At 46.8% G+C, this 26,388-nt stretch overlaps 1 protein-coding gene across 1 annotated transcript in view; it reads left to right on the forward strand.

Moving 5' to 3' along the window:
• The window catches only part of LOC138797762 (alcohol dehydrogenase 1-like), a 49,553-nt gene that overhangs the window by 19,551 nt on the left and 3,614 nt on the right, over window positions 1–26,388 (forward strand). The window contains exons 3-8 of the mRNA XM_069978367.1: window positions 12,729–12,830; window positions 14,395–14,536; window positions 16,767–16,854; window positions 22,172–22,391; window positions 23,827–24,087; window positions 25,731–25,866. Coding sequence (XP_069834468.1) covers window positions 12,729–12,830; window positions 14,395–14,536; window positions 16,767–16,854; window positions 22,172–22,391; window positions 23,827–24,087; window positions 25,731–25,866 — 949 coding nt within the window. The remainder of the gene's footprint in view (window positions 1–12,728; window positions 12,831–14,394; window positions 14,537–16,766; window positions 16,855–22,171; window positions 22,392–23,826; window positions 24,088–25,730; window positions 25,867–26,388) is intronic.

Here is a 26,388-nt window from a genome sequence, read left to right on the forward strand (position 1 = left end):
TCGTTTTCTTAGACGGTGTTCTAGGTGTGCTGAACGTTCGTGGAGGAAGTCTAAAACTGATGCTAACCTCCTACATTACAAATTTGTGCTTAGAAGCTACTACTCCGCTCTTCATTCTGCTAAACAATCTTACTTTACCTCTCTCATTTCTTCTCTATCCCATAACCCAAAACGTCTCTTTGATACCCTCAACTCCCTCCTCAAACCCAAAGTTCAGACACCCGTAACTAACCTCTGTGCTGAAGACCTAGCATCCTACTTTAAGGAAAAGATAGATACCATCCGTAAGGAGATCACCTCCCAGTCCCAAAGAAGTGTTGATCCCATTCCCTCTTGTATTTCCTCCTCTTCCCTCTCAGTATTTGAACCTGTAACAGAGGAGGAAGTCTCCAGACTCCTCTCCTCATCTCGTCCCACCACCTGCCCTAGTGACCCTATTCCCTCACACCTTGTCCAGTCTCTCTCTCCTGTTGTCACTACTTACCTTACTAAAATCTTCAACCTCTCCCTCTCCTCTGGCATCTTCCCCTCGGCTTTCAAACACTCCATTATCACTCCATTACTGAAAAAAACCTCCCTAGACCCCTCCTGTGCAGCCAACTATCGACCTGTCTCTAATCTTCCTTTTATCTCCAAACTGTTGGAACGTCTGGTCTATTCCCGCCTAACCCGCTACCTCTCTGACAACTCTCTCCTTGACCCCCTTCAGTCTGGTTTCTGTCCTCACCACTCTACAGAAACTGCCCTTACTAAAGTCTCTAACAATCTCCTCTCCGCCAAATCTAAAGGTGACCATTCACTTCTCATCCTCCTGGACCTATCTGCAGCTTTTGACACTGTAGACCACCAGCTCCTCCTCTCCACGCTCCGCTCTATCGGCCTCAAGGACTCTGCTCTTTCCTGGTTCTCCTCCTATCTCTCCGACCGCTCCTTTAGTGTATCACTTTCTGGCTCCACGTCATCTTCTCTACCCCTTACAGTTGGGGTTCCTCAGGGATCAGTCCTGGGCCCTCTCCTTTTCTCACTTTACACTTTACCCATCGGACAAATCATCAGCAAGTTTGGTTTTCAGTACCATCTCTATGCTGATGATACCCAGCTATATACCTCCTCCCGTGATATCACCCTCGCACTTCTACAGAACACCAGTAACTGTCTGTCTGCCGTCTCCAACGCTATGTCCTCCCTATTCCTAAAACTCAACCTTTCTAAGACTGAGCTTCTTGTCTTCCCTCCCTCTGCTAAACACCCTCCACCTGACATCTCCATCTCTGTCTGTGGTGCGACCATAGCCCCTACACAACAAGCCCGCTGCCTTGGGGTTATGTTTGACTCAGATCTTTCCTTCACTCCTCACATTAAATCTCTTTCACGTTCCTGTAATCTGCATCTAAAAAACATCTCTAAAATCCGTCCCTTCCTTCCTGTCGAATCTGCTAAAACTCTCATTGTCGCTCTGATTCATTCCCGTCTTGACTACTGCAATTCCTTACTAATCGGCCTTCCTTCCTCTAAACTCTCCTCTCTCCAGTCCATTCTCAATACAGCGGCCAGGCTCATCCCCATGTCCAGCCGTTATACTGATGCCTCCCCCCTGTGCCAGTCACTACACTGGCTCCCTGTTAAACACAGGATACAATATAAAGTCCTCCTGCTCACCCACAAGGCTCTCCACAGTGCTGCACCTCCCTATATCTCCTCCCTCATCTCTGTCTACCGCCCTACCCGTGCCTTACGCTCCTCTAATGACTTACGATTAACATCCACCTTGATCCGCACCTCTCACTCCCGTCTCTAGGACTTCACCCGAGCTGCACCAGTTCTATGGAATGCATTACCCAAGACTGTCAGACTCACCACCAATACACAAAGCTTCAAACGTGCCCTCAAAACACATCTGTTCAAACAGGCTTACCAGGTTCCCTAATTTTGACTCAACCCTCAACCCCCCCTCCACACACACACACACACACACACACACCTCCACCACGCACACAGACACATACATACACGCACACACACACACACACATCAAGCATTTAAGCACTTGGCCCTGTGCATGCAGGCATTGGCTGGTGACAGGTTCACCCACCCTTTCCTGCACTGCCTTATTTATAAAGATGGCTGGACCATAAGAACAACAATGCACTTTGCCCCTCTGCCATTCTGTCTCGCACCCCCTCCTGATAGTATGTAAGCTCATGCATGCGAGCAGGGACCTCACTCCTCTTGTATGGATAATTATATGTATCTCTGTAATGTCGATTTTTTGTCTATGTATGTACCTCCAGAATTGTAAAATGCTGCGGAATCTGTTGGCGCTATATAAATAAAAAATTATTATTATTATTATTATTATTATTATTATTATTATTATTATTATTATTATTATTATCATTACAACTAGTTACGGCTCAGTGCTCAGCCGTGTTTCCTGTCAGTTGCCTCATGAGAAGCGCTGAGGAGGCACTGGAAGCCTCGTATTCACAGGTATTCACATCACATAAGACATAGATATAGTGTCTCCTGCTGTTAACCCTTTCAATAATGCAGTTATTATACTCTGCATCACTTACACACTGTAGAAAAGAAAAAGTTAACAGCAGCGGGGACGCTATATTATGTCTTCTCTGCACTGCCGAACTCCGAGCTGACCTCAGCATAGTGCAAGAGGAGGAGAAGAGGCATAAAGGTAATGTTCTGCTCTGCTGTTAACTCTTTCTGTATTGCAGAATGTAAGTGATGCACAGTAATACTCTACATTCTGCAGTACTGAAAGAGTTAACAGAGCAGCCGTTTTATGGCTCTTCTGGCTCCTGAGGTCAGAGGTCAGCAGTTGCAGATTGTTGTTATCCTGTCAGGTCACAGGATAGGATACTCAGCTGAGGCATTAATCATGTTGAATGGGGGGACCTGGAAGTGCTGGTGCAGTGTCCCAGAACATGCAGACTACTACTCCTATTATGGTCATTTCTATTGCTGTGTCAATGCCTGTTCTGGTAAGTGTTTGCACTGCAACTGCTGCTGGTTTTCCCCTAGTATTCTCTGGTAATGTGCATTCTCATGTGTGTTCTCATGTATTCCTGTGTATTATTACAGTGTACAGTGGTATGCAAGGCTGTTGATCACGTGACCTGTAACCATGGTTCCTCCAATGGCTGACTAGCTCTGGCCAGGAGCAACCATGTGACCTCCCACTTCCTGCTGACAAGTCAGTTCAGCTCCTGCTTCCAAGCAAGGAGGTTGTGTGGTTCTATCCTCTCCCACAGAAGAGTGACTAAGTCTGCTGCTATATACCAGTCTTCGGCTGTATCTGCCTGCTCAAGTGACCGGAGTCTTCTCTCTCATCTGGGTGTCATTCCGTTATCTCTCCTCATCGCTGCAAGGATTCACAGCAAGTATTATTCTCAAGCTAATCCACCCAGCAACGCTATTCCTCTCATACTCCTACTCCCATCATCCGGCACGTATTCTCACAGCCTATGCAGCACCACTCCTGCTTTATTTGTCAAAGCCTGCTATATACCCGGTTGCATCCGGACAGAACTGTTGCTACTAGTTACCTTTTCTATAATAAAACCGCTGTTACTGAACCCTGGCATTGGTGTCCACTAACTGGTGCCCTGACTAAGTGCAGCGAAGAATCGCATGCCCATCATCACCCGCAGATTCCACAGACCGTCCCTACAGCTGTGCCGCCCTCAGGCCTATACCGTGACAAGTATACACCCCTGCAGCTGCCCCGGTCATTGCCCGCTCATAACACCAGCACTGCGGAAGTGGCCCCCAGGGGCCAGGGCATCGCATTTTTGGCGTCACGAACAGGATACAGACTGTGTTGTGCCAACTGTCAGTGTCCCCAGAACTGTACTGCTAATCCCCCCAGAGGCTTTGCTATTGCCGCGCTGCGGCCTGCTAAGGGGTCAAGTCAGCCGGTGACGCACTGTCTTCGCGCGCGCGCGCGCTCCGCCCCGGCCCTGCAGTATCCAAGCCTCTGTTGCAGGAGGGAAGGAGATTGTGCCCGGACCGCCGGAAGTGTTGATGCTGACTTCCGCCCTATTCCTCTCCGGTCCCGGACGCCCTGCCTATCGGTGCCTGCTGTTCCCGCAAGCTCTCCTCGCTCCTACTTTCTTCCAGGCGCCTTACACCAGAACCCCTCGTCATGTCCACCGGCCATCACAGTGACTCTGACGGGTCCGGCAGTTCGCCGACGGCCCGAAGAAGGCTTCCCGCGGCTCCCGTTGCTATGGCTACTGCAGCGGTCCCATTCTTCATTGGGCCCAACAATCTTCCCAGTTATAAAGGAGAACCCCACACGTTGGCTGATTTCAAGGAAAAAATTTCCCGCACCCTTGAACTTGTCTCACTCTCTCCCACTCAGCAGGTGCAGTTGCTGCTAGGACAACTTGAGGGTCCCGCTGCCGAGGAGGTGCGGTCATGGCCAGCTACGGAGAAAGCTAATGTACAACAGATCCTGACCCGGCTGAGTAAAGAATTTGAGGTACAGTCACCCACGGAGGTCCGCCTTAAGTTTTATGACCGACGACAAAGGCCAGGTGAGACCCTCAGAGACTATGCACTAGCACTCCAATCTGCCTACCGGGCCCTGAGACAGGTTGATACCATAGACCCCTCAGCTGTGGAGAGTATGATCACTGACCGCTTCATAGAGGGGGTGGACTCTAGACTCATCCAGAGCCAACTGCGTATGCTAGCTGCCCAAAACCCTACAATGCCTTTCCTGGACTTCAAGACTCTGGCTCTGAGGGTGGTTGGCATTGACAATCCCTGTGCCGGCTGTACTCCAGATTCGGATTGCCCGGATCCGGTGGGACCTATACCCCCACCTCCAGTGCCCACTATGGTTCCACCAGTTTCCGCTATACAAGCTGCCCAACAATCTATCCCGGCTAATTCACCAGCGATCCCTGCTCTCCTTACGCAAGTGGTTGACTCTCTCTGCCAAGCCCTAAGGGGGCTACAAGGGGCCTATCCAACACCTCCACCACCACAGGACCCCTGCCCTGAGTATTCAGTTCCCGATCGGCCTCCTCCACCGAGACTTAGATCCCCTGAGCGCCCCTATTGCCGCCACTGTAGGCGACATGGACACTACCGCTCTCAGTGCTATCAGTTAAACGGGTTACCCCTGGGTCCGAGGGCCAACACCCAGGAGGTCGAGATCCAGGCCCGCAGGAAGCACAGTGGTTCTCAAGGTTCCTCTCACAATGCCCGCATGTGACTCTCTGGGTGGACGGAGTCCCCCTGGAGGCTCTGGTAGATACAGGTTCCCAGGTTACCACTATCCCGAGGCATGTGTTTGAAGAACATTGGGATCTGAGAACCCTAGGTCCAGTTGAGAAATACCGTCTGAAACTTATTGCTAGTAATGGTCGTCCTATTGTGCAACTAGGTTACTGGGAACCCACTGTCTGCATAGGGAAGCGGGAGCTAGCGCGTCAGGGTATCATTGTTACTGAGGCTCAGGGAGATAGTGGGACCGTGGTATTAGGCATGAATATTATCCGCCATGTATTCACTGAAGTGTTGGATGCCTTGAATGCCTCTATGTCTTGTGCTATGTCTCCTCAGTACAGGCAAGCCGTTCAGAAGACCATAAAGGTGCTCGCCGCTCAGCGGAAATTTGCCAATCCTCGAGGAGAAATCTGCCGTGTCCGCACTAGAGATGCTCGTCCGATCACCATCCCAGCTAACAGTGAGTTCCTCATCTGGTGCAGGGTCCGTCCAGGCCTCAACAATGCTGATTATGTGGCCCTTCTGGATGCTATTGAAATTGAGGGGCAACCTCTTGTCAGGGCCGCTAGGAGCCTGGTGACCGTCTCCAATGGTCAGGTCCCTGTCCGTCTGGTGAACCTTGGAGACTCCTCAGCTGACCTACCCAAGTTCACCACCGTGGCCATGTTATACCAACTCGATCCTGAAGACATCATCTGTGAGGAGACCATCGCCTATCAGAGTTCCATCCGTGGCACTCAAAGGGACTCAAACAGGGCTCTCGCCCCTTGGTGGGATGAACTCCATATTGGCGATGCCAATACCCCACTTGAATACCTCCACGGCATCCTCAAGGTGGCCAAAAGGTATCACGAGGCCTTCAGCAAACACTCCCTCGATTTCGGGAAGACCAACCTGGTCCAGCATCGGATCAACACTGGGGACCATCTGCCTATCAAAGAGAAACATCGGCCAATCCCTCCTGCCAGCTATCAGCAGGTCAAGAAACTGCTCAAGGAGATGAAAGACTCTAGCGTTATCCAAGAGAGTCAGAGTCCGTGGGCTGCCCCTATCGTCCTCGTGAGGAAGAAAGACGGTAACATCCGGTTCTGCGTGGATTATAGGAAGATAAACACAATCACCCACAAGGATGCCTATCCTTTGCCCCGGATCGAAGAGTCTATTGCTGCTTTGGGGTCAGCCGCCTACTTCTCCACCTTGGACCTCACCAGTGGGTACTGGCAGGTGCCCATGGCACCCGAAGACCGTGAGAAGACGGCCTTCACCACCCCCATGGGACTATTCGAATTCACCAGCATGCCCTTCGGTCTGTGCAACGCCCCCGCTACCTTCCAGCGGTTGATGGAAAGGTGTCTCGGCCATCTCAACTTTCAGAGTGTCCTGCTCTACCTAGATGATGTGATTGTCTATTCACGTACCTACGAAGATCACGTCCATCATCTGGCTGAAGTGTTCCAGGTCCTAATCGATCACGGCCTGAAAATCAAGCCTTCCAAGTGCCACCTTCTCAAACCCCAAGTGAACTATCTGGGGCACGTTGTGAGTGCTGAGGGGATACGACCCGATCCAGAGAAGATCTCGGCTGTGGAACACTGGGATACCCCTAAGACCGTCAAGGAGGTGAGAAGCTTTCTGGGATTTGCCGGCTATTACCGCCGCTTCATTCCCCACTTTGCCCAAGTGGCCGAGCCCCTCAATGAGTTACTCCGGGGTTGCCCTCGAGAAAGCTACAACCGACGACTCCCCGTCGAGTGGTCCGAACGGCAGGAGGTTGCTTTTCAAACCCTGAAACGCCTGTTGACCACGCCTCCTATCCTGGCCTACCCGGACTATAACCTTCCTTTCCGGCTTTACACAGACGCCAGCTTCCAAGGCCTGGGAGCTGTGCTGTCCCAGGTTCAAGATGGCCAAGAGAGAGTCGTAGCTTATGCCAGCCGGAGTCTTCGGGGTGCTGAAAAGAACGATAACAATTATAGCTCCTTCAAGTTGGAGTTACTAGCCCTAGTGTGGGCCGTCACTGAAAAGTTCAAGGACTACCTGGCTGCCACCCCTGTTACCATCTATACGGATAACAACCCGTTGGCGCATCTCAACACTGCTCGGCTGGGCGCCCTGAAGCAGCGGTGGGCTTCTCGACTGGCCAATTTCCAGTTTGAAATTAAGTACCGCAGTGGCAAGGCTAACGTCAATGCAGACCTTCTGTCCCGACTATCCAAGGGCGAAGAGGCCCCAGAGGACAGCGATTGGGAAGACGTAGAAATGCCTCCCTTCTATCAAAGGTTCGCTACCCAGAGTGCTATTGATGTAGCCGGGCCTGAAACGCCTTCGCCTCCACCTAGGGCCCCGCAAGACTTGGCCAGGTGGCAGACCATCCAGGAAGAGTCCCGTGTCCTGGGGGAGATCTATGACTACCTCTCTACTGGTCGGGTCCCCATGCGGATAAAGAGGCCCTATCCTGATGTCGAGCTAAGGCGACTCTGGAGGCAAAGAAAGAGGCTCTTCTTACAGAAGGGACTGATCCTGCGGAACTCTCTTGATCCGGTCTCTGGGGAGAGGTGCCACCAGATCCTCATTCCCCGACGAGACGCTAAGATGGTGCTAGATGCCTACCATGACCGGTCCGGTCATTTCGGGGTACACAAGACGGAGGCCACTATCCGACAGCGGTTCTACTGGATCGGGATGAGGGCTGACATCGAGAACTGGTGTGCTGAGTGCCCTGCCTGTAATATCTCCAAAGCTGGGGGAAGAGAAGTCAGGGCCCCTTTGCATCCAATCACCTCCCACCGGCCGAATCAGCTAGTCGCCCTGGACCATGTGAAGCTAGCCCCTACAAGATGCGGGCCCTCACCATGGTTGACCACTACTCCAAGTGGGTAGTCGTGGTACCTGTCAGGGACTTGACCGCCAAGACCACTGCTCTTACTTTTTACAAGGAGTATGTAAAGCACTATGGGTGCCCAGAGTCTCTGCTGACGGACCGGGGTCCGGCCTTCGAGTCGCAACTTTTCCAGGAGCTGTGTGCCTACCATGAATGTAAGAAGCTCCGCACCACGGCCTATCACCCTCAAGGGAATGGTCTGTGTGAAAAAGTTAACCAGGTCTTTATCAACATGCTCCGAACGGCTTCAGTGACCAAGAGAGTAGAGTGGCCCCACTTGTTGGATGAACTAGTGGAGATCTATAACAATACCACTCATTGTTCCACTGGCTACTCCCCGTTCTACCTGATGTTCGGCCGCCAAGGCCAACTTCCTCAGGACCGTGCTCTTGGAGTCCAAGCTCCTGACACCTTCAACCCCCTACCTGAAACGGACTGGGTTCGGGAACATCAGAGGAGAATCCAGGATGCCCGGGAAATTGTTGACCGGAGGATGGGGGAGGCTCAGCAGCGCCAAGAGGATGCCTACAACCTAAGGGCGAATGCCACACCACTACAAGTGGGGGATAAAGTTTGGCTAAAGAAATATCATCGCTCTCACAAACTTGAAAGCCTTTGGGAGCCTGAGCCCTATGTCATCTCCTCTATCCCTTACCCAGAGACTGATGTGTATGAAGTCAAAAAGCCTGGGCTAGCCCCGCAGACGGTGCACCGGAATAGGATAAAACGTTGCACTAAGGAGGACCTACAGGGCCTTACAGTACCGTGTCCGGTACCTGCATCCACACCTACGGCTCCCCCAGCAGCTCCAGCTAAACCTCTCTCTCTGGAAGAAATGTTCCAAGTTGAACCGTTCCTCATGGCCATAGGCTATCCAGCGGTCCCTGTACACATTCCAGTGGCCCCTCCACTTCCAATTGTGCCTCCAACAACTCCATCTTTACAACCAGACACTGGGGGTGATCTTCCACCGGTACCTGCACCAATCACTGTTGAAGAGGATCCTCCGCTGAGACGGTCTGAGCGCTCTACCAGAGGAATTCCTCCACTTCGTTACAGAGACCAGAGCCCTTAAACTGTTTTGTTGTCTAACTGTTTTGTTCCAGTTCCTGCAACGTTTAAGGTTCGTGCCTGGTCCTCCTGACCAAGTTCCCTGTACTAACCAGCCATGAGCTGATGGACACTTACAGTAACAAAAGGTTCTCTAGTGCCTGTCCCAGAGCCTTTTACATGGACAATGTCTAATTGCCTAAAAAGAGACTCTACCTAACAGAGACACTTAACCCATTCCTTCCTAATGCACTTTCCTGTGATTGTGTGTTCCACACAGGGTATTATTGCACTTATTCTACTATTGCATTCCAGTGTTATCGAAGTCTTTGTATTTCCTCCTCTGAGTAAGCACAAGGTTACATAGATTGCCTCAGAGTAGAGCGCCTCTTTTGTAAAACAGTATATTTTCCAGTGTCTAAGTCAGATAGCTCCTCCTCTGAGTAAGAGAAGTCAGTTTACATATACCTCAGAGAAAGTCCAGTTTATGTAGGAGTGTATTTTCTCATCCAGTCTCATTATTGTCTATATCATCTCTATAGCTGGAAAGATTTAGTTGAGCCAGTTTGTATGCAGATTTTTCTCAGATTTTCATTCAGATTTTTCTCAGATTTTCATTCAGATTCATGTGAGCCAGTTCTCCTCAAGACCTCGCAGTATTTGTTGTCTGTTGTGTTTCCCTTCCTTTTGTTTCCAGTATTTGTTCGCCTCTGTCTTGTCCCAACACAGTAGTTATCACACATAGTCATACCTAACCTTCACACTTGTCCATACATATCGCACTTTGGATATCTTTTTGGGGTGTTTGGCCTGTGGAGTGCTTGTGTGTGTGATTGAGTGGTATGAAAGGGAGCTCCCCATGTATGTTTGCTTTTATTATTTTGTTCTTTTCTCTTCCAGGTATCCAAGACACTACTCAGACACGCCAAGGTAGTACACAGGTCTTCACAGTTCTCTTTTCCAGTAGGGTAACGCATTTAACAGAAAACCTACTGTCTAACTGGCTGGAATATTGAGGGTCCCCCGCCAGCAGTTAAGTTGTCCTGGCTTACACGTCAGATGGTTCACGCACTAGCTACCTGGTCGCCAGAGTACGTTAGGCACCCCTAGGTGAAGTCCTGCCACTAGGGTTTCTCATCCTCTCTCTCTTCTCACCTGTGCCTTGGGCGTGGGAAACACACACCTCATCACACTCACTCTCATCATTCATTCCTGTTGTTTGATTGTCCAGTCTATTCATGTTTGCTGCCTTCTAGATTCGCCGAGTTCGGCTCAAATTTGCTAGGGAGGTATGCAGTGTCCCAGAACATGCAGACTACTACTCCTATTATGGTCATTTCTATTGCTGTGTCAATGCCTGTTCTGGTAAGTGTTTGCACTGCAACTGCTGCTGGTTTTCCCCTAGTATTCTCTGGTAATGTGCATTCTCATGTGTGTTCTCATGTATTCCTGTGTATTATTACAGTGTACAGTGGTATGCAAGGCTGTTGATCACGTGACCTGTAACCATGGTTCCTCCAATGGCTGACTAGCTCTGGCCAGGAGCAACCATGTGACCTCCCACTTCCTGCTGACAAGTCAGTTCAGCTCCTGCTTCCAAGCAAGGAGGTTGTGTGGTTCTATCCTCTCCCACAGAAGAGTGACTAAGTCTGCTGCTATATACCAGTCTTCGGCTGTATCTGCCTGCTCAAGTGACCGGAGTCTTCTCTCTCATCTGGGTGTCATTCCGTTATCTCTCCTCATCGCTGCAAGGATTCACAGCAAGTATTATTCTCAAGCTAATCCACCCAGCAACGCTATTCCTCTCATACTCCTACTCCCATCATCCGGCACGTATTCTCACAGCCTATGCAGCACCACTCCTGCTTTATCTGTCAAAGCCTGCTATATACCCGGTTGCATCCGGACAGAACTGTTGCTACTAGTTACCTTTTCTATAATAAAACCGCTGTTACTGAACCCTGGCATTGGTGTCCACTAACTGGTGCCCTGACTAAGTGCAGCGAAGAATCGCATGCCCATCATCACCCGCAGATTCCACAGACCGTCCCTACAGCTGTGCCGCCCTCAGGCCTATACCGTGACAAGTATACACCCCTGCAGCTGCCCCGGTCATTGCCCGCTCATAACACCAGCACTGCGGAAGTGGCCCCCAGGGGCCAGGGCATCGCACTGGAGTTCTTGTATGGGGAATGTGAGGAGGGCAGGGGGCATGATAATCTTGTAGGGGGCATGTGAGGGGCACTATGGGCATGGTGATATTACAGGGAATGTGAGGAGGGCAGGGGGCATGATAATATTGTAGGGGGAATGTGAGGAGGGCAGGGGGCATGATAATCTTGTAGGGGGCATGTGAGGGGCACTATGGGCATGGTGATATTACAGGGAATGTGAGGAGGGCAGGGGGCATGATAATCTTGTAGGGGGAATGTGGGGGAACAAGGATATAATGCTGAAATGCAATTTTTCAGCTCATTCAAGTACAGCTGCCAGTACTGCTTTATCTGTGGCTTTGTGTATTTTCTCTGCTTATTTAACATAAAAATAGAAAATCGAGATTTAAATCAAGAATTGTCTCAAAATAAAAAAACTTTTTTTTGGCCATATCGGCCGGGTGGGGGTGGGGGGGTGCGATATGGCCAGTTCTCGCCTCAGGCGGCAGAAAAGCTAGAATCGGCCCTGACTATAGGGAACATTAAGACCAGTGTATTTGTAAGTCAGTCCTAAATTAGACCCCCATTCATCATGCCGGATTTACTAAGAGAAACTGTGCCGGATTTACTAAGAGAACCGGACACTGTGCCTGCTACACTGCAGGTGCCAAAATCTACACCTGCTAGAAGCCACAGCTGCTCCCTTCCTTGCCATGCCTCTGCACACCCATTAGGCCAGCTGGGTTATGGCTCGCGTACAACACGGAGAAGGTAAAATCTGCGCCTTGTCTGTTGCAAAAGCCACTGGCGCGGCTTTCATATCTTTCTAAATCTACACAAGCATAACTATATTAGTTGACATGGGAATACCCCTTTAGGTGTTAATAAGTCTGATACAAGGATATTCCTGGGTACGGGAAGCATATATACCTAGCACTTTAAGGCAATGTTCGCATGACGTGAACACCCGGCCGTTCCGTGACCCCGGCTGGGTACTTAAGTACCGTCCGGGTGATCTTTCCGGCCGCGGAGCTCTGATGCGGGCGCATCAGTGTGCGCCCGCATCAGAGCTTCCCATAGCCCACAGTGTGAACTGACAGTTCTTTCTGCGGCCGGAATTCACTGAATTCCGGCCGCAGAAAACTGACATGTCAGCTTTATCCGGCGCCACATGGGATCCCAGCCGGAGCCCATTGAACATAAGGCTATGTTACACACTGCAAAACTACGTCCGTAGTTCTGCGGCGAGAACTACGGCTGTAGTTTTACGTATTGTGAACATAGCCTAAACCTAGATGTGAAAACAGAGTGATCAATAGGAATAAAAGAAATGTCATTTCTACCTTAGACAGATGGGATATTCAGTTTTATTATTATTTCACATTCAGGTCATCAAGTGTAAGGCGGCAGTGTGCTGGGCACCTAAACGACCCCTCAGCATTGAAGAGATTGAAGTTGCGCCACCAAAAGCGCATGAAGTTCGCATTAAGGTAATTTTTATGCTTGTTAATAATTTTATTAAAACTAGTTAGATAAGATATTCCAGATCTGTTAGGGGTATGCAGCATTTCTGGAATTGAAATATCAACCAAAGGCATGTTCTATGTTTCAAATTAGGGGGATTTTAAAAGACTTAAAGGGGTTATCCGGTGTTAGAAAAACAGAGACGTCACCACTCATCTCCAGTTAGGTTGTGGTTTGCAATTTAGCTCCATTCACTTCAATGGAACGGAGTTGCATAACCCTACCCACGGAGGAAAGTGGCCATGTATTTCTAATGCTGGATAACCCCTTTAAAGGGAATCTGTTAGCTTTAATTCAGGTTTAGTTTTAAACCGCTAACACTTTTAGATAAGGACAAGGAGACACATGAGGGGAGATTTATCAAACTGGTGTAAAGTAGAGTTGTCTTAGTTGCCCCTAGCAACCAATCAGATTCCACTTTTCGTTCCTCACAGACTCTTTGGAAAATGAAAGGTGGAATCTGATTGGTTGCTAGGGGCAACTAAGACAATTCTACTTTACACCAGTTGGATAAATCTCCCCCATGGTACCTTTCATATACCCATCTGTACTTCCAGAATATAGAAAAATGATTTTATTCTCTGGTCCAAGCTCCTGAACAGCAGCAGGTTGTAATGCTTTCTCTCATCTCCTCTTCATGCTTGATTGACACCTGGAAGCTGAGTTACACCCAGGCTCAGGTATGGGAGGGGGAGTAATTCTACGTTTACATGGAGCGATAATTCGCCCAATCAATCGTTTAACGGTTTTGAAGCAACAATTTGGTTTTTATAAAGATCAGCGTTTAGACGAAAAAATCGTTAGAAAAATCGTTTGAAAATTCGTAAGAAAAATCATTCTTGCGATCGTTTTTAAGATCGCTTAAGCCCATCTTTTACATAGGGTAAATCGATGAAAGACTGTTTACACGAAGAGATCTGCGAATTTTCAGCGAACGACGATCGACGATTTAAGAACACATTGAAAGATCAAAATTAACGATTTCTCGCTCGTCGTTTGATCGTTTGCTGTGTTCACACGGTACGATTATCGCTCAAATGCGATGGTTTATGCGAACGATAATCGTTCCGTGTAAACACTGCATAAGGAGGTGTTATAGCTTGCTTCACTTCAGGAACTTGGAGAAGCCTCTTCACAGGAAAGTAAATGCACTTTTATTTACACTCTGGAAGCACAGATGAATACAGTATATGAAAGGTACCATGTGTCTCCTTGTCCTAACCGTCACTTTCCAGTTTGGCTGTAAAAGAATGCACAGAATAGCCCTGCAACCCCACTGTCACAGGACCAAACCCACATCCATGTATATGTGTTATGTGCTTACGATGACCTGTATTAGATTGAAGCACACCTCTTTCTATGTCTAGAGTAAAAAAGTAATTTGCTGAATAAGGTGAACTTCAGTTTTACTCTTGTATCAATGTCTATTACAAAAGGTGACCATTGGATAATTATGTTATATTATGTAATATTTTTACTGCACTTGGAATTTTCTGAATTCTCAAAGTAAAATTTGATGTATTCTCATAGATTGTGGCTACTGGAGTTTGCCGTTCGGATGATCATGTTATAAATGGCGCAGTAGCTGAAATTAAGTTTCCTGTGATACTGGGACATGAAGGTACTGGGATTGTAGAGAGTGTTGGTGAAGGAGTGACAGATCTGAAGCCTGGTAAGACTTATAATCGAAAACATTGTAAACATAGGAACTAGGTAGCTGTTGGTGCATTGCAATCATAGGAATTGAGTTATGTCAAACACTTCAAGTAGCTTAAAGGCAATTTGTCCCTATTTTCATGCAGCCCGAACCAAGGGTTGCATGGTAGCACTTACAAGCTCCCATATCACAGTGATATATTGTACACTCTCGATGGTCCTGCTGTTTCAGTTATAAATTTGCCCAGGAACTGTGTCCAAGTCATCTGGGCAATCCTCTGGCCTGACTGATACTGTAGATCTCCCCCATAAGGTGGGCATATAACTTCAAAACCGGCAGCCAACAATCTCCCCTCTTTTCTTCAAGTGTTCCTGTGTTCTCTACAGCCAGACTGCTCTGGCAGCAGCTTATCTCTCTGAGAACAAAGGGATCAGGCAGAGATTTTTCCGTCATGTCTGATGCCTATTTTGGGGGAGCCCCATACACTTTATCCCGTTGCCCCGTACAAGATTTTTGCCAAATTTGAAACACCTCACATACTTAGAGCAATAACTATTATATTTTCATATATTAAAGCGTAACTGTCATTTCAGGGCAATTTTTTTGAAAACATTAAATATCAATAGTACAGGCGATTTTAAGAAACTCTGTAATAGGTTTTATAAACCAAAAGAGTTTCCTTCTGGACTGAAAAAGCAATCTCCCAGCCTCCCCCCTCACTGCAGAAGAAGCATGATTTCTGTCTCCATTATGTGGCTATGGAGAGGGGAGGGGCTTTTAAGAGTGACTTAGCACGGAGCAGTCCTGGACAGCACAACACCCTGCAATCTTCTCACAGTAAGTTCATAGATAAGCACTGACCTTTCTGACCCCAGAATCCTGTGTTTTAGGTGCCCAGAGAGTCAACAAACAGCTGACCTTCATGTCACCTCTTCCTGCTCCCTCGTCTCCCTCGGCCCCTCCCCCCTCCATAAGGATAGAATGGAGAGACCAGAGCCCGTCTTCACTGGCTTCTCTGTAATGAAGACGTGTTTGCCTGATAATGCACAGATAAGAAGTCAGGGGGGGGAGGCTGGGAAATTGTTTCTTGAGTACAGAAGGAGGGTTTTTTGGCTGATTACCAAACCTATTACAGAGTTTCTTAAAATCGCTAATACTACTGATTTCTGCAATAAAAAAAATATGACAGTTACGCTTTAAGCCATATGAGGGCTTATTTATTTGCAGGACCAATAGTCCTTTGCAAAAACATCTTTAATTTTTTTCGTTAAGTATTGCAAAAATGAAGAGAAAAAAAAAAAAAAAAAAAGAATATTTTTGAAATGAGATTAGAAAAAAAGGTGCATTTCTACAACAATTAAGGGATTTTTTCCTACATTGTTTACTTTGCAATAAAACTGATATGTTATCTTTATTCTGTAGTTCAGTACGATTAGAGTAATAGGCAGTTTATATACTTTTTGCTCTGTTTTACTTACTTTTACTAACTTTTTACTAATTCTGAAAATTCTACAAGCGGTAATACCAAACTAGGTAGTTACTAAAACTTTTATTAGGGTTTTTTTTTGTACTTTTAACTTTTTAAGTCCCCCTTGAGTTTTATAAAAAGGAATCATTAGACTGCTTATACTGATCAACGCTATGCCTCTGTATAGGGTTGATCAGTTATATCGGCGTCTGCTAAGTGTGCCTGAGACAGACTCAACCAGCACTATCAAACACTATGGCTGCAATGGAAGGTAAGTATAGCCCTCCAGCAGCCATTTCAATCGGTACTCCTTTTTGGTTATGGAGCTGATGATCAGACCCCTAACAGGTCCGGCGGATTCCGCCGTCTGCTGAAAGAATTGACATCTTCCCGACTATAGAATAGAGTCTATGGCATGGGTGGAGATGTGCACGAGCACAAGTAGGCGTGAGCGACGGAGTCCATGGCGGGTTAATCCCCTGAACCCACCCTTATATAGCACCCAGTATCAGACCCCACTATAATTCAAACCCCAGTATAATACAGAACCCCATTATATGATCCCTAGTGTAAAGAAGACCCCAGTATCTGACCATAGTATAATAAAAACCCCATTAAAAGACCCCCTGTAGAATATAAGCCCTGGTTTCATACCCCAGTATAATATACATTCTGTAAGTAAGAAGCAGATGGTGGACTGAAGACTTCTGAATACATTGTGTCTGTGGGGGTTGCTGGACTCTGAAATAATTCATTGTTATATTCCCTTTTCTACAGGAGACAAAGTCATCCCATTGTTTATTCCTCAGTGTGGAAAATGCAGATGTTGCGAGAATCCAGACAGTAATCTTTGCTACAAAAATGAGTAAGTAATTAAATGGTCAACATCATATCAGACAAGTTCCCTCCATTTGATAGCCTATGTGAGCAGTCATTCTCTATGGGCGTCGGACTCATCTCTGGTAAGCGTGTGCACGGCTTCCGACGGGGATTTCACGGCGGTGGTACGGGGTCTGGGACCGGGACTTTGTAGAAGGGGTAAGTGTTAGGGGCTCCAGCGGGGGTCGGGCGGCCTTCACCTCCGCAGCCGGGGTGACAGGTCTCCTTTAAGTAGTGATGAGTCCAGGTGCCGACTACAGTTTTCAGGAAATTTTGAGCAACAGTGGGTAACAGCTAGTTATATAGCAAGGCAGTAGAGCTCAAGATTCTCTTATAATTGTGACTCAGAACCGGACTACCTGACACCTAAAGGGGCAAATCCTGGTGCCAGATATTAAAGGGGTTATCCAGGTAACAAAAACAATATTCTAAACAATCTCCCTTCTCAATACCACCCTATGTCTAATATACATGTATAACGTATCTTGCAACGTGTCCCTGTTTTTTCCCCCTCATATTTACCCTCTCTGGGTGTCTAAATTCATCTTCCCTGTGTCCTCTCTGACAACACACTGCTCCTTTTCCCCCCTCCTTTTGTAAACACAGGACATGTGATCTCCTCTTCTGGGGCGGGGTTAGCTGTCTATTGACTTGGTGATCCAGTCCCGCAGGAGTCATTATTTGCATCATCTCCATGCACCTGTGCGGCTTTTAAAGACTTCTATGAGTCCCTAAGCTTAGGTTTCTTTAATATGAAAAGTTATGGCTCTATCTCTGCATTCACAGTCAGCAAGCAGAGAACTAAACCTACACTACACCCCCAGTGAACAGATGTCCATTATGCAGCACATAGCTACACCATGTGTGCATCAGCTCTGCTACATCATCATTTAGTATGGAATACATACTTAGGTGATGTGATGCAAAATCACTGAAAAAAAAACAGTGCTGGGTTTATTGTGCAGTAGTAATAACAGCAGGGGTCAGGAAAGAAAGCTAAGGGGGCGAGTATGCCAATGGACAAAGAGGGAGATGCATGATGGGAAATGTAGTTGCCATTTTGGATATAGATCTGCTTTTAGAAAAACTTGTAACTTGGGAATAGAAGCAGCTAGAAAGACAGGAGACGTTTTAAAATACTTAGGGGGAATTGGTGAGTAAGACCAGCTAGCTTTTACGTGGATAACCTTTTTAAGGTTACATCTATGAGCAGCCCAAGGCTGAATTTTCACATACCTAGGAACATATGTGTCTGAAACCATGCCCCTATGCCCCTATAACTCTATGTTGCAACATCACACGGCTATTGCTAAACAGGCGGGTGTGTAGTTTTGACCGTATGCATTTCAAGCTATTTGAGAACATGGCCTTAGGCTGTGTTTCCACATTTTGCTTTGTCGGGACAGTACTGTGAAGATTAGCTGTTTCAGAGATCACAGCATCATAATGAATTATAATGCAGGGAACTCTGAGGTCCAGTCCGTTGAAGGTGTGAGTCTGGCCTAAGGCCCCCTTCACACGTCCGGAAAAACCATTTCCGGACCCATAGACTTTAATTGGTCACGGACACCCTTCCGGATTTTTCCGGAAGGGTGTCCGTTCCGGAAAATACATCCGTAAAAAATAGGACATGTCCTATTTTTGTCCGGAATTCCGTCCCGGACGCCCCCATAGAAGGCTATGGGGGCGCCGGAATCACGGGCACTTTCCTGATGTACATCAGGAAAGTACCCGTGATTCCGGATGATTGACAGCCCGCCGGCACCCCCGCTGCCCGAACGCCGCGCCGCCACCACCCAAGGGATCCCTGCACCCGGACATCAGCTGCCGCCGCCCGGTGACCCAGCAGCGCCGCATCGCATCACCCCGCGCCGTATCGCATCACGCCGCCGCCCGCTGACCCCGCCGCCGCATCGCATCACCCCGCCGATGACCCCGCCGCGCCGCATCACGCCGCCGCCCGCTGACCCCGCCGCCGCATCGCATCACCCCGCCGATGACCCCGCCGCGCCCCATCACGCCGCCGCCCACTGACCCCGCCGCCGCATCGCATCACCCCGCCGAGCCGCACCGCATCACCCCGCCGCCCGATGACCCCGCCGCTGCCGCCCGATGACCCCGCCGCCGCATCGCATCACCACGCCGATGACCGCGCCGCATCGCATCACCCCGCCGCCACCCCGACTTCTGTTCCCCCCCCCTCCCCGAGTCCGCAGCAGGTTGCACCCGCCCGCCCGGGACTCCCACCAGCTGCCGCCGCTGTTCTTCCGCCGCCGACAGGTGAGATACACAGCCCTCTCACCCCCAATACTAAAACTCCCACCATGTCCTGCTAACAGGCCATGATGGGAGTTGTACTTCTGCAGCCTGTGGCCATCCAGGTTGCAGGAGTACAACTCTCATCATGTCCCTGTTGACAGGTCATGATGGGAGTTGTACTTCTGCAGCCTGTGGCCATCCAGGTTGCAGGAGTACAACTCTCATCATGTCCCTGTTGACAGGTCATGATGGGAGTTGTACTTCTGCAGCCTGTGGCCATCTAGGTTGCAGAAGTACAACTCTCATCATGCCCCTGTTGGAAACACTTTTTTTTTTTACTCATCAGGAAATCCTGAAGGTTTTTCCTGATGATTTCCTGATGGTAAAAACGGATTACTGTCAGGAAATCCTGATACTTTCCTGATGACTTTTGAGGTCTCCTGATCAGGATTTCCTGACAGTAAAAACTGACACGGACGTGTGAATGGGGCCTAAGACTGTGTTTTCCTGTTGCAGCTGGGGTGCATTTTTTAATGCAAATTTTTTATTGTATATATATATATATTTTTTTTAATATATATATATATATATATATATATATATATATATATATATACATATATATATAAGCAGAAGAAGCTAAGCGAATTGATAAATATCTTTATTGGAAAATATTTAGTATACCTTGTAAATTTATTGATTGAAATCTACGATGTTTCCATGCCAAAAAGACCAGTCCATTGAGTGACACCGCCCTCTGGACTCCTTAAAACAGGACGAGGAGAGATTTCAATCAACATGTTACAAGTTATACTAAACCTTTTCCCACAAAAAAAAAAAAAAAATATATATATATATATATATATATATATATATATATATATATATATACTCAGTTCTTACTGCTCTATAACATGATGGCGATAGATTAGACAGTACTGTTGTGGTGAGAGGTTCCCTTTAACTAGCCATGATGCCCCCTCTGTATTGTAATACCGTCTCTCTGCGCTATAATCCTGCCTCTCTGGGGGTGCTTCCCAGCCCAGGCACCTGCTACATCATCCAAAGGATGCACAGAGAGGAAGGATTAGAGGTCGGGAGCCCTGACTAGTTAGGGGATAGCTGACGCTCAAATCTTTGATAAGTTATTCTATAACCCAATTTTCCTTGGATTCATATAGTATTCTAATAGTTTAAACATATAGAGCAATGTCTTATTCAGCCTTACAATGTTACTAAAATGAGTTTCAGCTGGGTCAGTGTTTTGGTCACATTTCATACAGTAGCTATTAAACAGATTTAGCTTTAGATTTAGTCATGGCCAAAAGTTTTGAGAATGATACAAATATTAATTTTTACAAAGTCTACTGTTTCAGTCTTTAAAATGGCATTTTGCTTACACTCCAGAATGTTCTAAAGAGTGATCAGCTTAACAGCAATTACCTGCAAAGTCAATATTTGCCTAGAAAATTAACTTTATTCCCCAAAACACATTTAACATAATTGCAGCCCTGCCTTAAAAGGACCAGCTAACATCATTTCAGTGATTGCTCCATTAACACAGGTGTGGGTTTTGATGAGGACAGGGCTGGAGATCAATCTGTCATGATTAAGTAAGAATGACACCACTGGACACTTTAAAAGGAGGCTGGTGCTTGGCATCATTGTTTCTCTTCTGTTAACCATGGTTATCTCTAAAGAAACACATGCAGTCATCATTGCACTGCACAAAAATGGCCTAACAGGGAACAGTATCGAAGCTAGAAAGATTGCACCTCAGTCAACAATCTATCGCATCATCAAGAACTTAAAGGAGAAAGGTTCCATTGTTGCCAAAAAGCTTCCAGGGCGCCCAAGAAAAACCAGCAAGCGCCAGGACCGTCTCTTAAAAGTGTTTCAGCTGTGGGATTGGGCTACCAGCAGTGCAGAGCTTGCTTAGGAATGGAAGCAGGCAGGTGTGAGTGCATCTGCAGGCACTGTGGGCGGAGACTCTTGGAGCAAGGCCTGGTCTCAAGGAGGGCAGCAAAGAAGCCACTTCTCTCCAGAAAAAACATCAGGGACAGACTGATATTCTGCAAAAGGTACAGGGAGTGGACTGCTGGGGACTGGGGTAAAGTCATTTTCTCTGATAAATCCCCTTTCCGATTGTTTGGGACATCTGGAAAACAGCTTATTCGGAGAAGACGAGGTGAGTGCTACCACCAGTCTTGTCTCATGCCAACTGTAAAGCATCCTGAAACCATTCATGTGTGGGGTTGCTTCTCAGCCAAGGGAATCGGCTCTCTCACAGTCTTGCCTAAAAACACAGTCATGAATAAAGAATGGTACCAGAATGTCCTCCAAGAGCAACTTCTCCCAACAGTCCAAGAGCAGTTTGGCGATCAACAATGCCTTTTCCAGCATGATGGAGCACCTTGCCATAAAGCAAAGGTGATAACTAAATGGCTCAGGGAACAAAACATAGAGATTTTGGGTCCATGGTCTGGAAACTCCCCAGATCTTAATCCCATTGAGAACTTGTGGTCAATCATCAAGAGACGGATGGACAAACAAAAACCAACAAATTCTGACAAAATGCAAGCACTGATTGTGCAAGAATGAATGGCTATCAGTCAGGATTTGGTCCAGAAGTTGATTGAGAGCAGCCAGGGAGAATTGCAGAGGTCCGGAAGAAGAAGCGTCAACACTGCAAATATTGACTTGCTGCATTAACTCATTCTAACTGTCAGTATAAGCTTTTGTTACTCATAATATGATTGCAATTATATTTCTGTATGTGATAAAAAACATCTGACAAACACACATAAAAACCAGAGGGCAGCAGATCATGTGAAAATATAATATTTGTGTCATTCTCAAAACTTTTGGCCATGACTGTAGATCTACAATAGAGGTTGATTATTTTTAGGTTAGGTCATTAACCGATATGTCCCAGACAGTCCTGTCCTTGGGATATAGTGGTTAGAGATGTTATAGTGACCAGCAGAATATACTGTAGGAGGTAATAATACACAGTAAACAATTTCCTTTTATTTGTTAAACAGCATTGGGAAATATAATGGAGTGCTACTGGACAACACTACTAGATTTACCTGCAAAGGGAAACCTATTCACAACTTCATCTGCACCAGTACGTTTACTGAGTACACAGTGGTTCCTGATATCGCTGTAGCTAAAATAGACAAGGATGCACCGCTGGATAAGGTCTGCCTCATTGGATGTGCATTCGGCACTGGATATGGCTCTGCTGTCAATGTTGCTAAGGTAGGTGTGGTGAGGTAGAGGTATAGGTGTTGTTTTGTCAGCTTAGCCAGAGATGGTATTGTCATGATGCTAGTGCTAGTCCAGCACACAGGTGTGATGAAGATACCTGCTTTGTGTTGTGGCTGGCTGCAAACCCCAAATGGTCGGTGACCTGCCGGGTTGTGATGGGTCCCTTGGGCTCTTGTCACGGTAGTCCTGAGTGGCAAGTGACCCACCCGGACTATCGGTACCGCCACCCACAGAAAGGGGAAAAATAACCCAAGGTGTGTGCCTAGTGTGTATGGATGCTGGTGCGTATAAGGATGACGGAGTCCCAGTGATTTTAAAAATAGAATAGCTTTTACTGTGCAGTCTCTCAATAGTACAATACACTTTGGCAGAATAGATAAATCTTCTCTCAGACTTTAGTGGTTAACTCTGTTGTGCTTGAAGAGGTGCTTGAACAGTAGAAGAGAAGAGAGGTAGTTGTAGCGGTGCTTGAAGAGGTGAAAGTAGAGGAGAAGAGTTTGTTGAGGGAATCTCAACCCAATGTAGCAATGTACTCTGCCGAAACATAAGAGAATACTTGAAGAGCAAGAAGTTACTTGTACCCGTGTATAGATTTTGGTCTGACCCGTCCTAATAGGGTAATACAAACCCAAGTCGTGGTTATCAGGGTAAAGCTAAGTTTCTGGGGGTGTCCCAGTTACCTGCACTGCGAGATAGGATACGTAGACCTTCCTTGGTAGCTTTGTCCTATCTAGGCTAGTTTCTCTTGTGTATCAGGATACTGGCCTGCACTTTTTAGAATGGTTCACGGCATGGGTCAGAGTGTTACTAGACTCTTCTCTCTTTTTAGTATTTAGCACTGCATAGTAGATATAGTAGGAATACTGAAAGAACTGGTTGTCTGTAGCTTCTTCTGTACACACATGTCACATACTAGACTCCACTGAATTGAACTAACTTCCTTCCACACAAAGCCAACTAACTGCTCCTACTGGGTTGTGTGTGTGGAGAGCAGGGAAAGGTGGAGAAGAGAAAGCAGCTCCTCAAGGCTAGCACTGAACACATGGTGCAACAGTAATGGTGACCCTTTCCTAACTTCAGCTGTGCAAACAGCGGTATATAAAGAATACTGACATCTAGTGGCAAAACTGTAAAAATACCTTCATCACCAATTAACCTGGAGTGAGAACTTTACAACAGGTGTATAAGGCACTTAACAGTGGGGCACCATAGTAGGTTCTAGTTGTATTTTAGTTCTAAACAAACAATTTAGGGGAAAAAAGAATAATATACAGATTTATAACTTCTCAACAGACGTCTTTTGTGTGCCTACTATTTGCATTCTGATGATTTGATGAAAAGAATGGTATCATGAAGTAATAATATGACACAGCTACACCACACAACATTGTTTACAGCAGCTGTTATATTCTTTTACCTTGTACAGGTGAAACCCGGCTCTTCCTGTGTAGTTTTTGGTTTGGGAGGAGTTGGCTTGTCGGTCATTATTGGATGTAAAGTAGCAGGAGCTTCCAAGATTATCGCAGTTGATATAAATAGCGACAAATTTGCAAAGGCCAAAGAGTTTGGAGCCACTGAATGTATCAACCCGAAAGATTATGACCGTCCTATCCATGAAGTGTTGGCAGAGAAGACTGATGGCGGAGTGGACTATGCCTTTGAGGTCATTGGAAACACTGGAATCATGGTACATTGATGACAAAAACATTATACTATTATACTGTACATAAAATAGCAAAATATTCTGGGTCTGTTTTATTTAACTTACTTACTTCTTTGTGTCTGCAATATATATAATCCCCTGTGGATACCTTTACTGTCAGTCTCAATAAGATTCCATGCTCTCTGCGGGATTGTCATTGCGCTGCAAGTATGTAAATGCCGCCCCCCTTAACCCACCGCCGCCCGAACCATACTTTTACCTGGTCTGCTCTCTGGCTGCATCTAAGGCTCCTGGCTCCCGTAGGTCCTACACAGCCAATCAGTGAATGCGGTGTGGCTGTGCATTTACATAATTGTACTGGGATGACAAACCTTGCTGACAGTATAGGCATCCACAGCAGATTTCTCTGTGAACTCACAGAGTGAAATCCGCTGCGGATAGGGCATGTTTGTTTCTACCCTACGGCTATGGTCACACACAGTATTTTTGCTCAGTATTTCAGTCAGTATTTTTCAACCAAAACCAGGCGTGGCTTGAAAACACAGAAAGGCTCTGCTTACACACTGTTGAAATTTAGTGGATGGCCCCCATTTAATGGCAAATAGGCCATTAAATAATGAATATACAAAAGACAATAGAAAACAGTCTTTCATGCATAAATGTACACCCCGGCATCATTAAGGGCGTTCATAGGGGGGGCTGCACGGCAGCCCAGGACCGCGGCAATTAGCAGGCTTCTTTTCCGCATCCCTGGTGCTCTATGGGGGGGGGGCCCAATCGCGGAGGAGCGATCCCCACATCTCCATGGGCCGGGGGGTCTGCGCCGTAATGGCGCTGATCCCGTCTCGGCAATCTATTGCTCTCGGTTGCAACAACTAAGAAACCAGAGATGCAGTCCTGTATATTACCACACACCATGCTGTGAGATGTAGTCCTGCATATTACCACACACCATGCTGTGAGATGTAGTCCTGTATATTACCACACACCATGCTGTGAGATGTAGTCCTGTATATTACCACACACATCATGCTGGGAGATGTAGTCCTAGTGGCTACTAGTACCATGGAGGCAAGTCAAAGTCTGCCAGAGAGTCACATGGCCCCATAGCAGCTGCCTAGTTTGCCTCCATGGTAGGTATGTCACTGGGTGGCACATTAGGAGGCATCACCTTAGAGTAATTGGATATAACATTTTTTTTGGCCTCTATCTGTGCCTCATCCGATGGGATAGGGGGGATAGGGGGAGGCCCAAGCTAAAATTTTTCACCGGGGCCTATCAGCCTTTAGCTGTGTCCCTGGACTTTTACAGTCCCCTAGGGCACTCCTATGAGCAATACCATGATCAATGCAGTACAGTACCTACAGTATTTATTGCCTTGATCCATGGAATCTACACTCAATTGCTTCAGGCTGCTTCAGGTAGCCTGAAGCAATAGCTGAACCAGGGACCACACTGGGACACAGAAGAGGGTCCATGCGGTAAGTATAATGGATCGGTTTGAGGGGGCCAATCCACTCCTGGTTCAAAACATATAGACATCTCTTAAGTTTTGTTGAGCTCAGCTATGTTACCTCTCAGAAACATTTGTGGCTCTGTCTAGACATCATTCTTTTTTTTTTTTTTTTTTAGTTGAACAATGTTTTTATTTTGTGTTTTTCCGTTAGACGTCTGCTCTTTTATCCAGTCACTTTGGCTGTGGAAAAGCTGTGATTGTAGGCGTAGCTTCTTCTGGCGCTACCATGACATTTGATCCATTGCTATTACTAACTGGACGTGTCCTGACCGGAGCTCTTTATGGAGGTAACGCATTGTCATATTAATTGTATATAAAAGCTTTATCTTTGGTGAAGATTGTTTTTTGCAACAGAGTGCAGGGCAATCATTCAGACATAAGTTTGTATCACTGATGTTTGATTTCCAGTTCAACAGTAAAGAAGATTATACACTTAGATAATTTCTATTAACTTTTTAAAAAATGACCTATTTTAGGCCAATGGCTTTTAAAACTACTTTTTTTTTTTACATTTTCAATTGGCTTAAAGGGGTATGTCAAGAAAAATTAACTTGTCCCCTAGATAGGGGACAAGTAAGAGATCACGGGGGTGGGGTGGGGGCGATACGGGACAAGTTAATTTATCTTGGTATACCCCTTTAATGAAATTAAGCAATGTTCTCGTACATTTGCATTGAAAAATATGTATTTTTATGCTTTCAAATCACATCTATGTTTTTGTCCACCAGAGGTCTCCCTCCTGATAAAAATGCCGTCAGTCCTCCACTGTTATGGACATTTCATCTCATCAGCTAGTTGTAGATGCTTGC

The sequence above is a fragment of the Dendropsophus ebraccatus genome, chromosome 7 (assembly GCF_027789765.1).
Source record: "Dendropsophus ebraccatus isolate aDenEbr1 chromosome 7, aDenEbr1.pat, whole genome shotgun sequence".
NCBI lineage: Eukaryota > Metazoa > Chordata > Amphibia > Anura > Hylidae > Dendropsophus > Dendropsophus ebraccatus.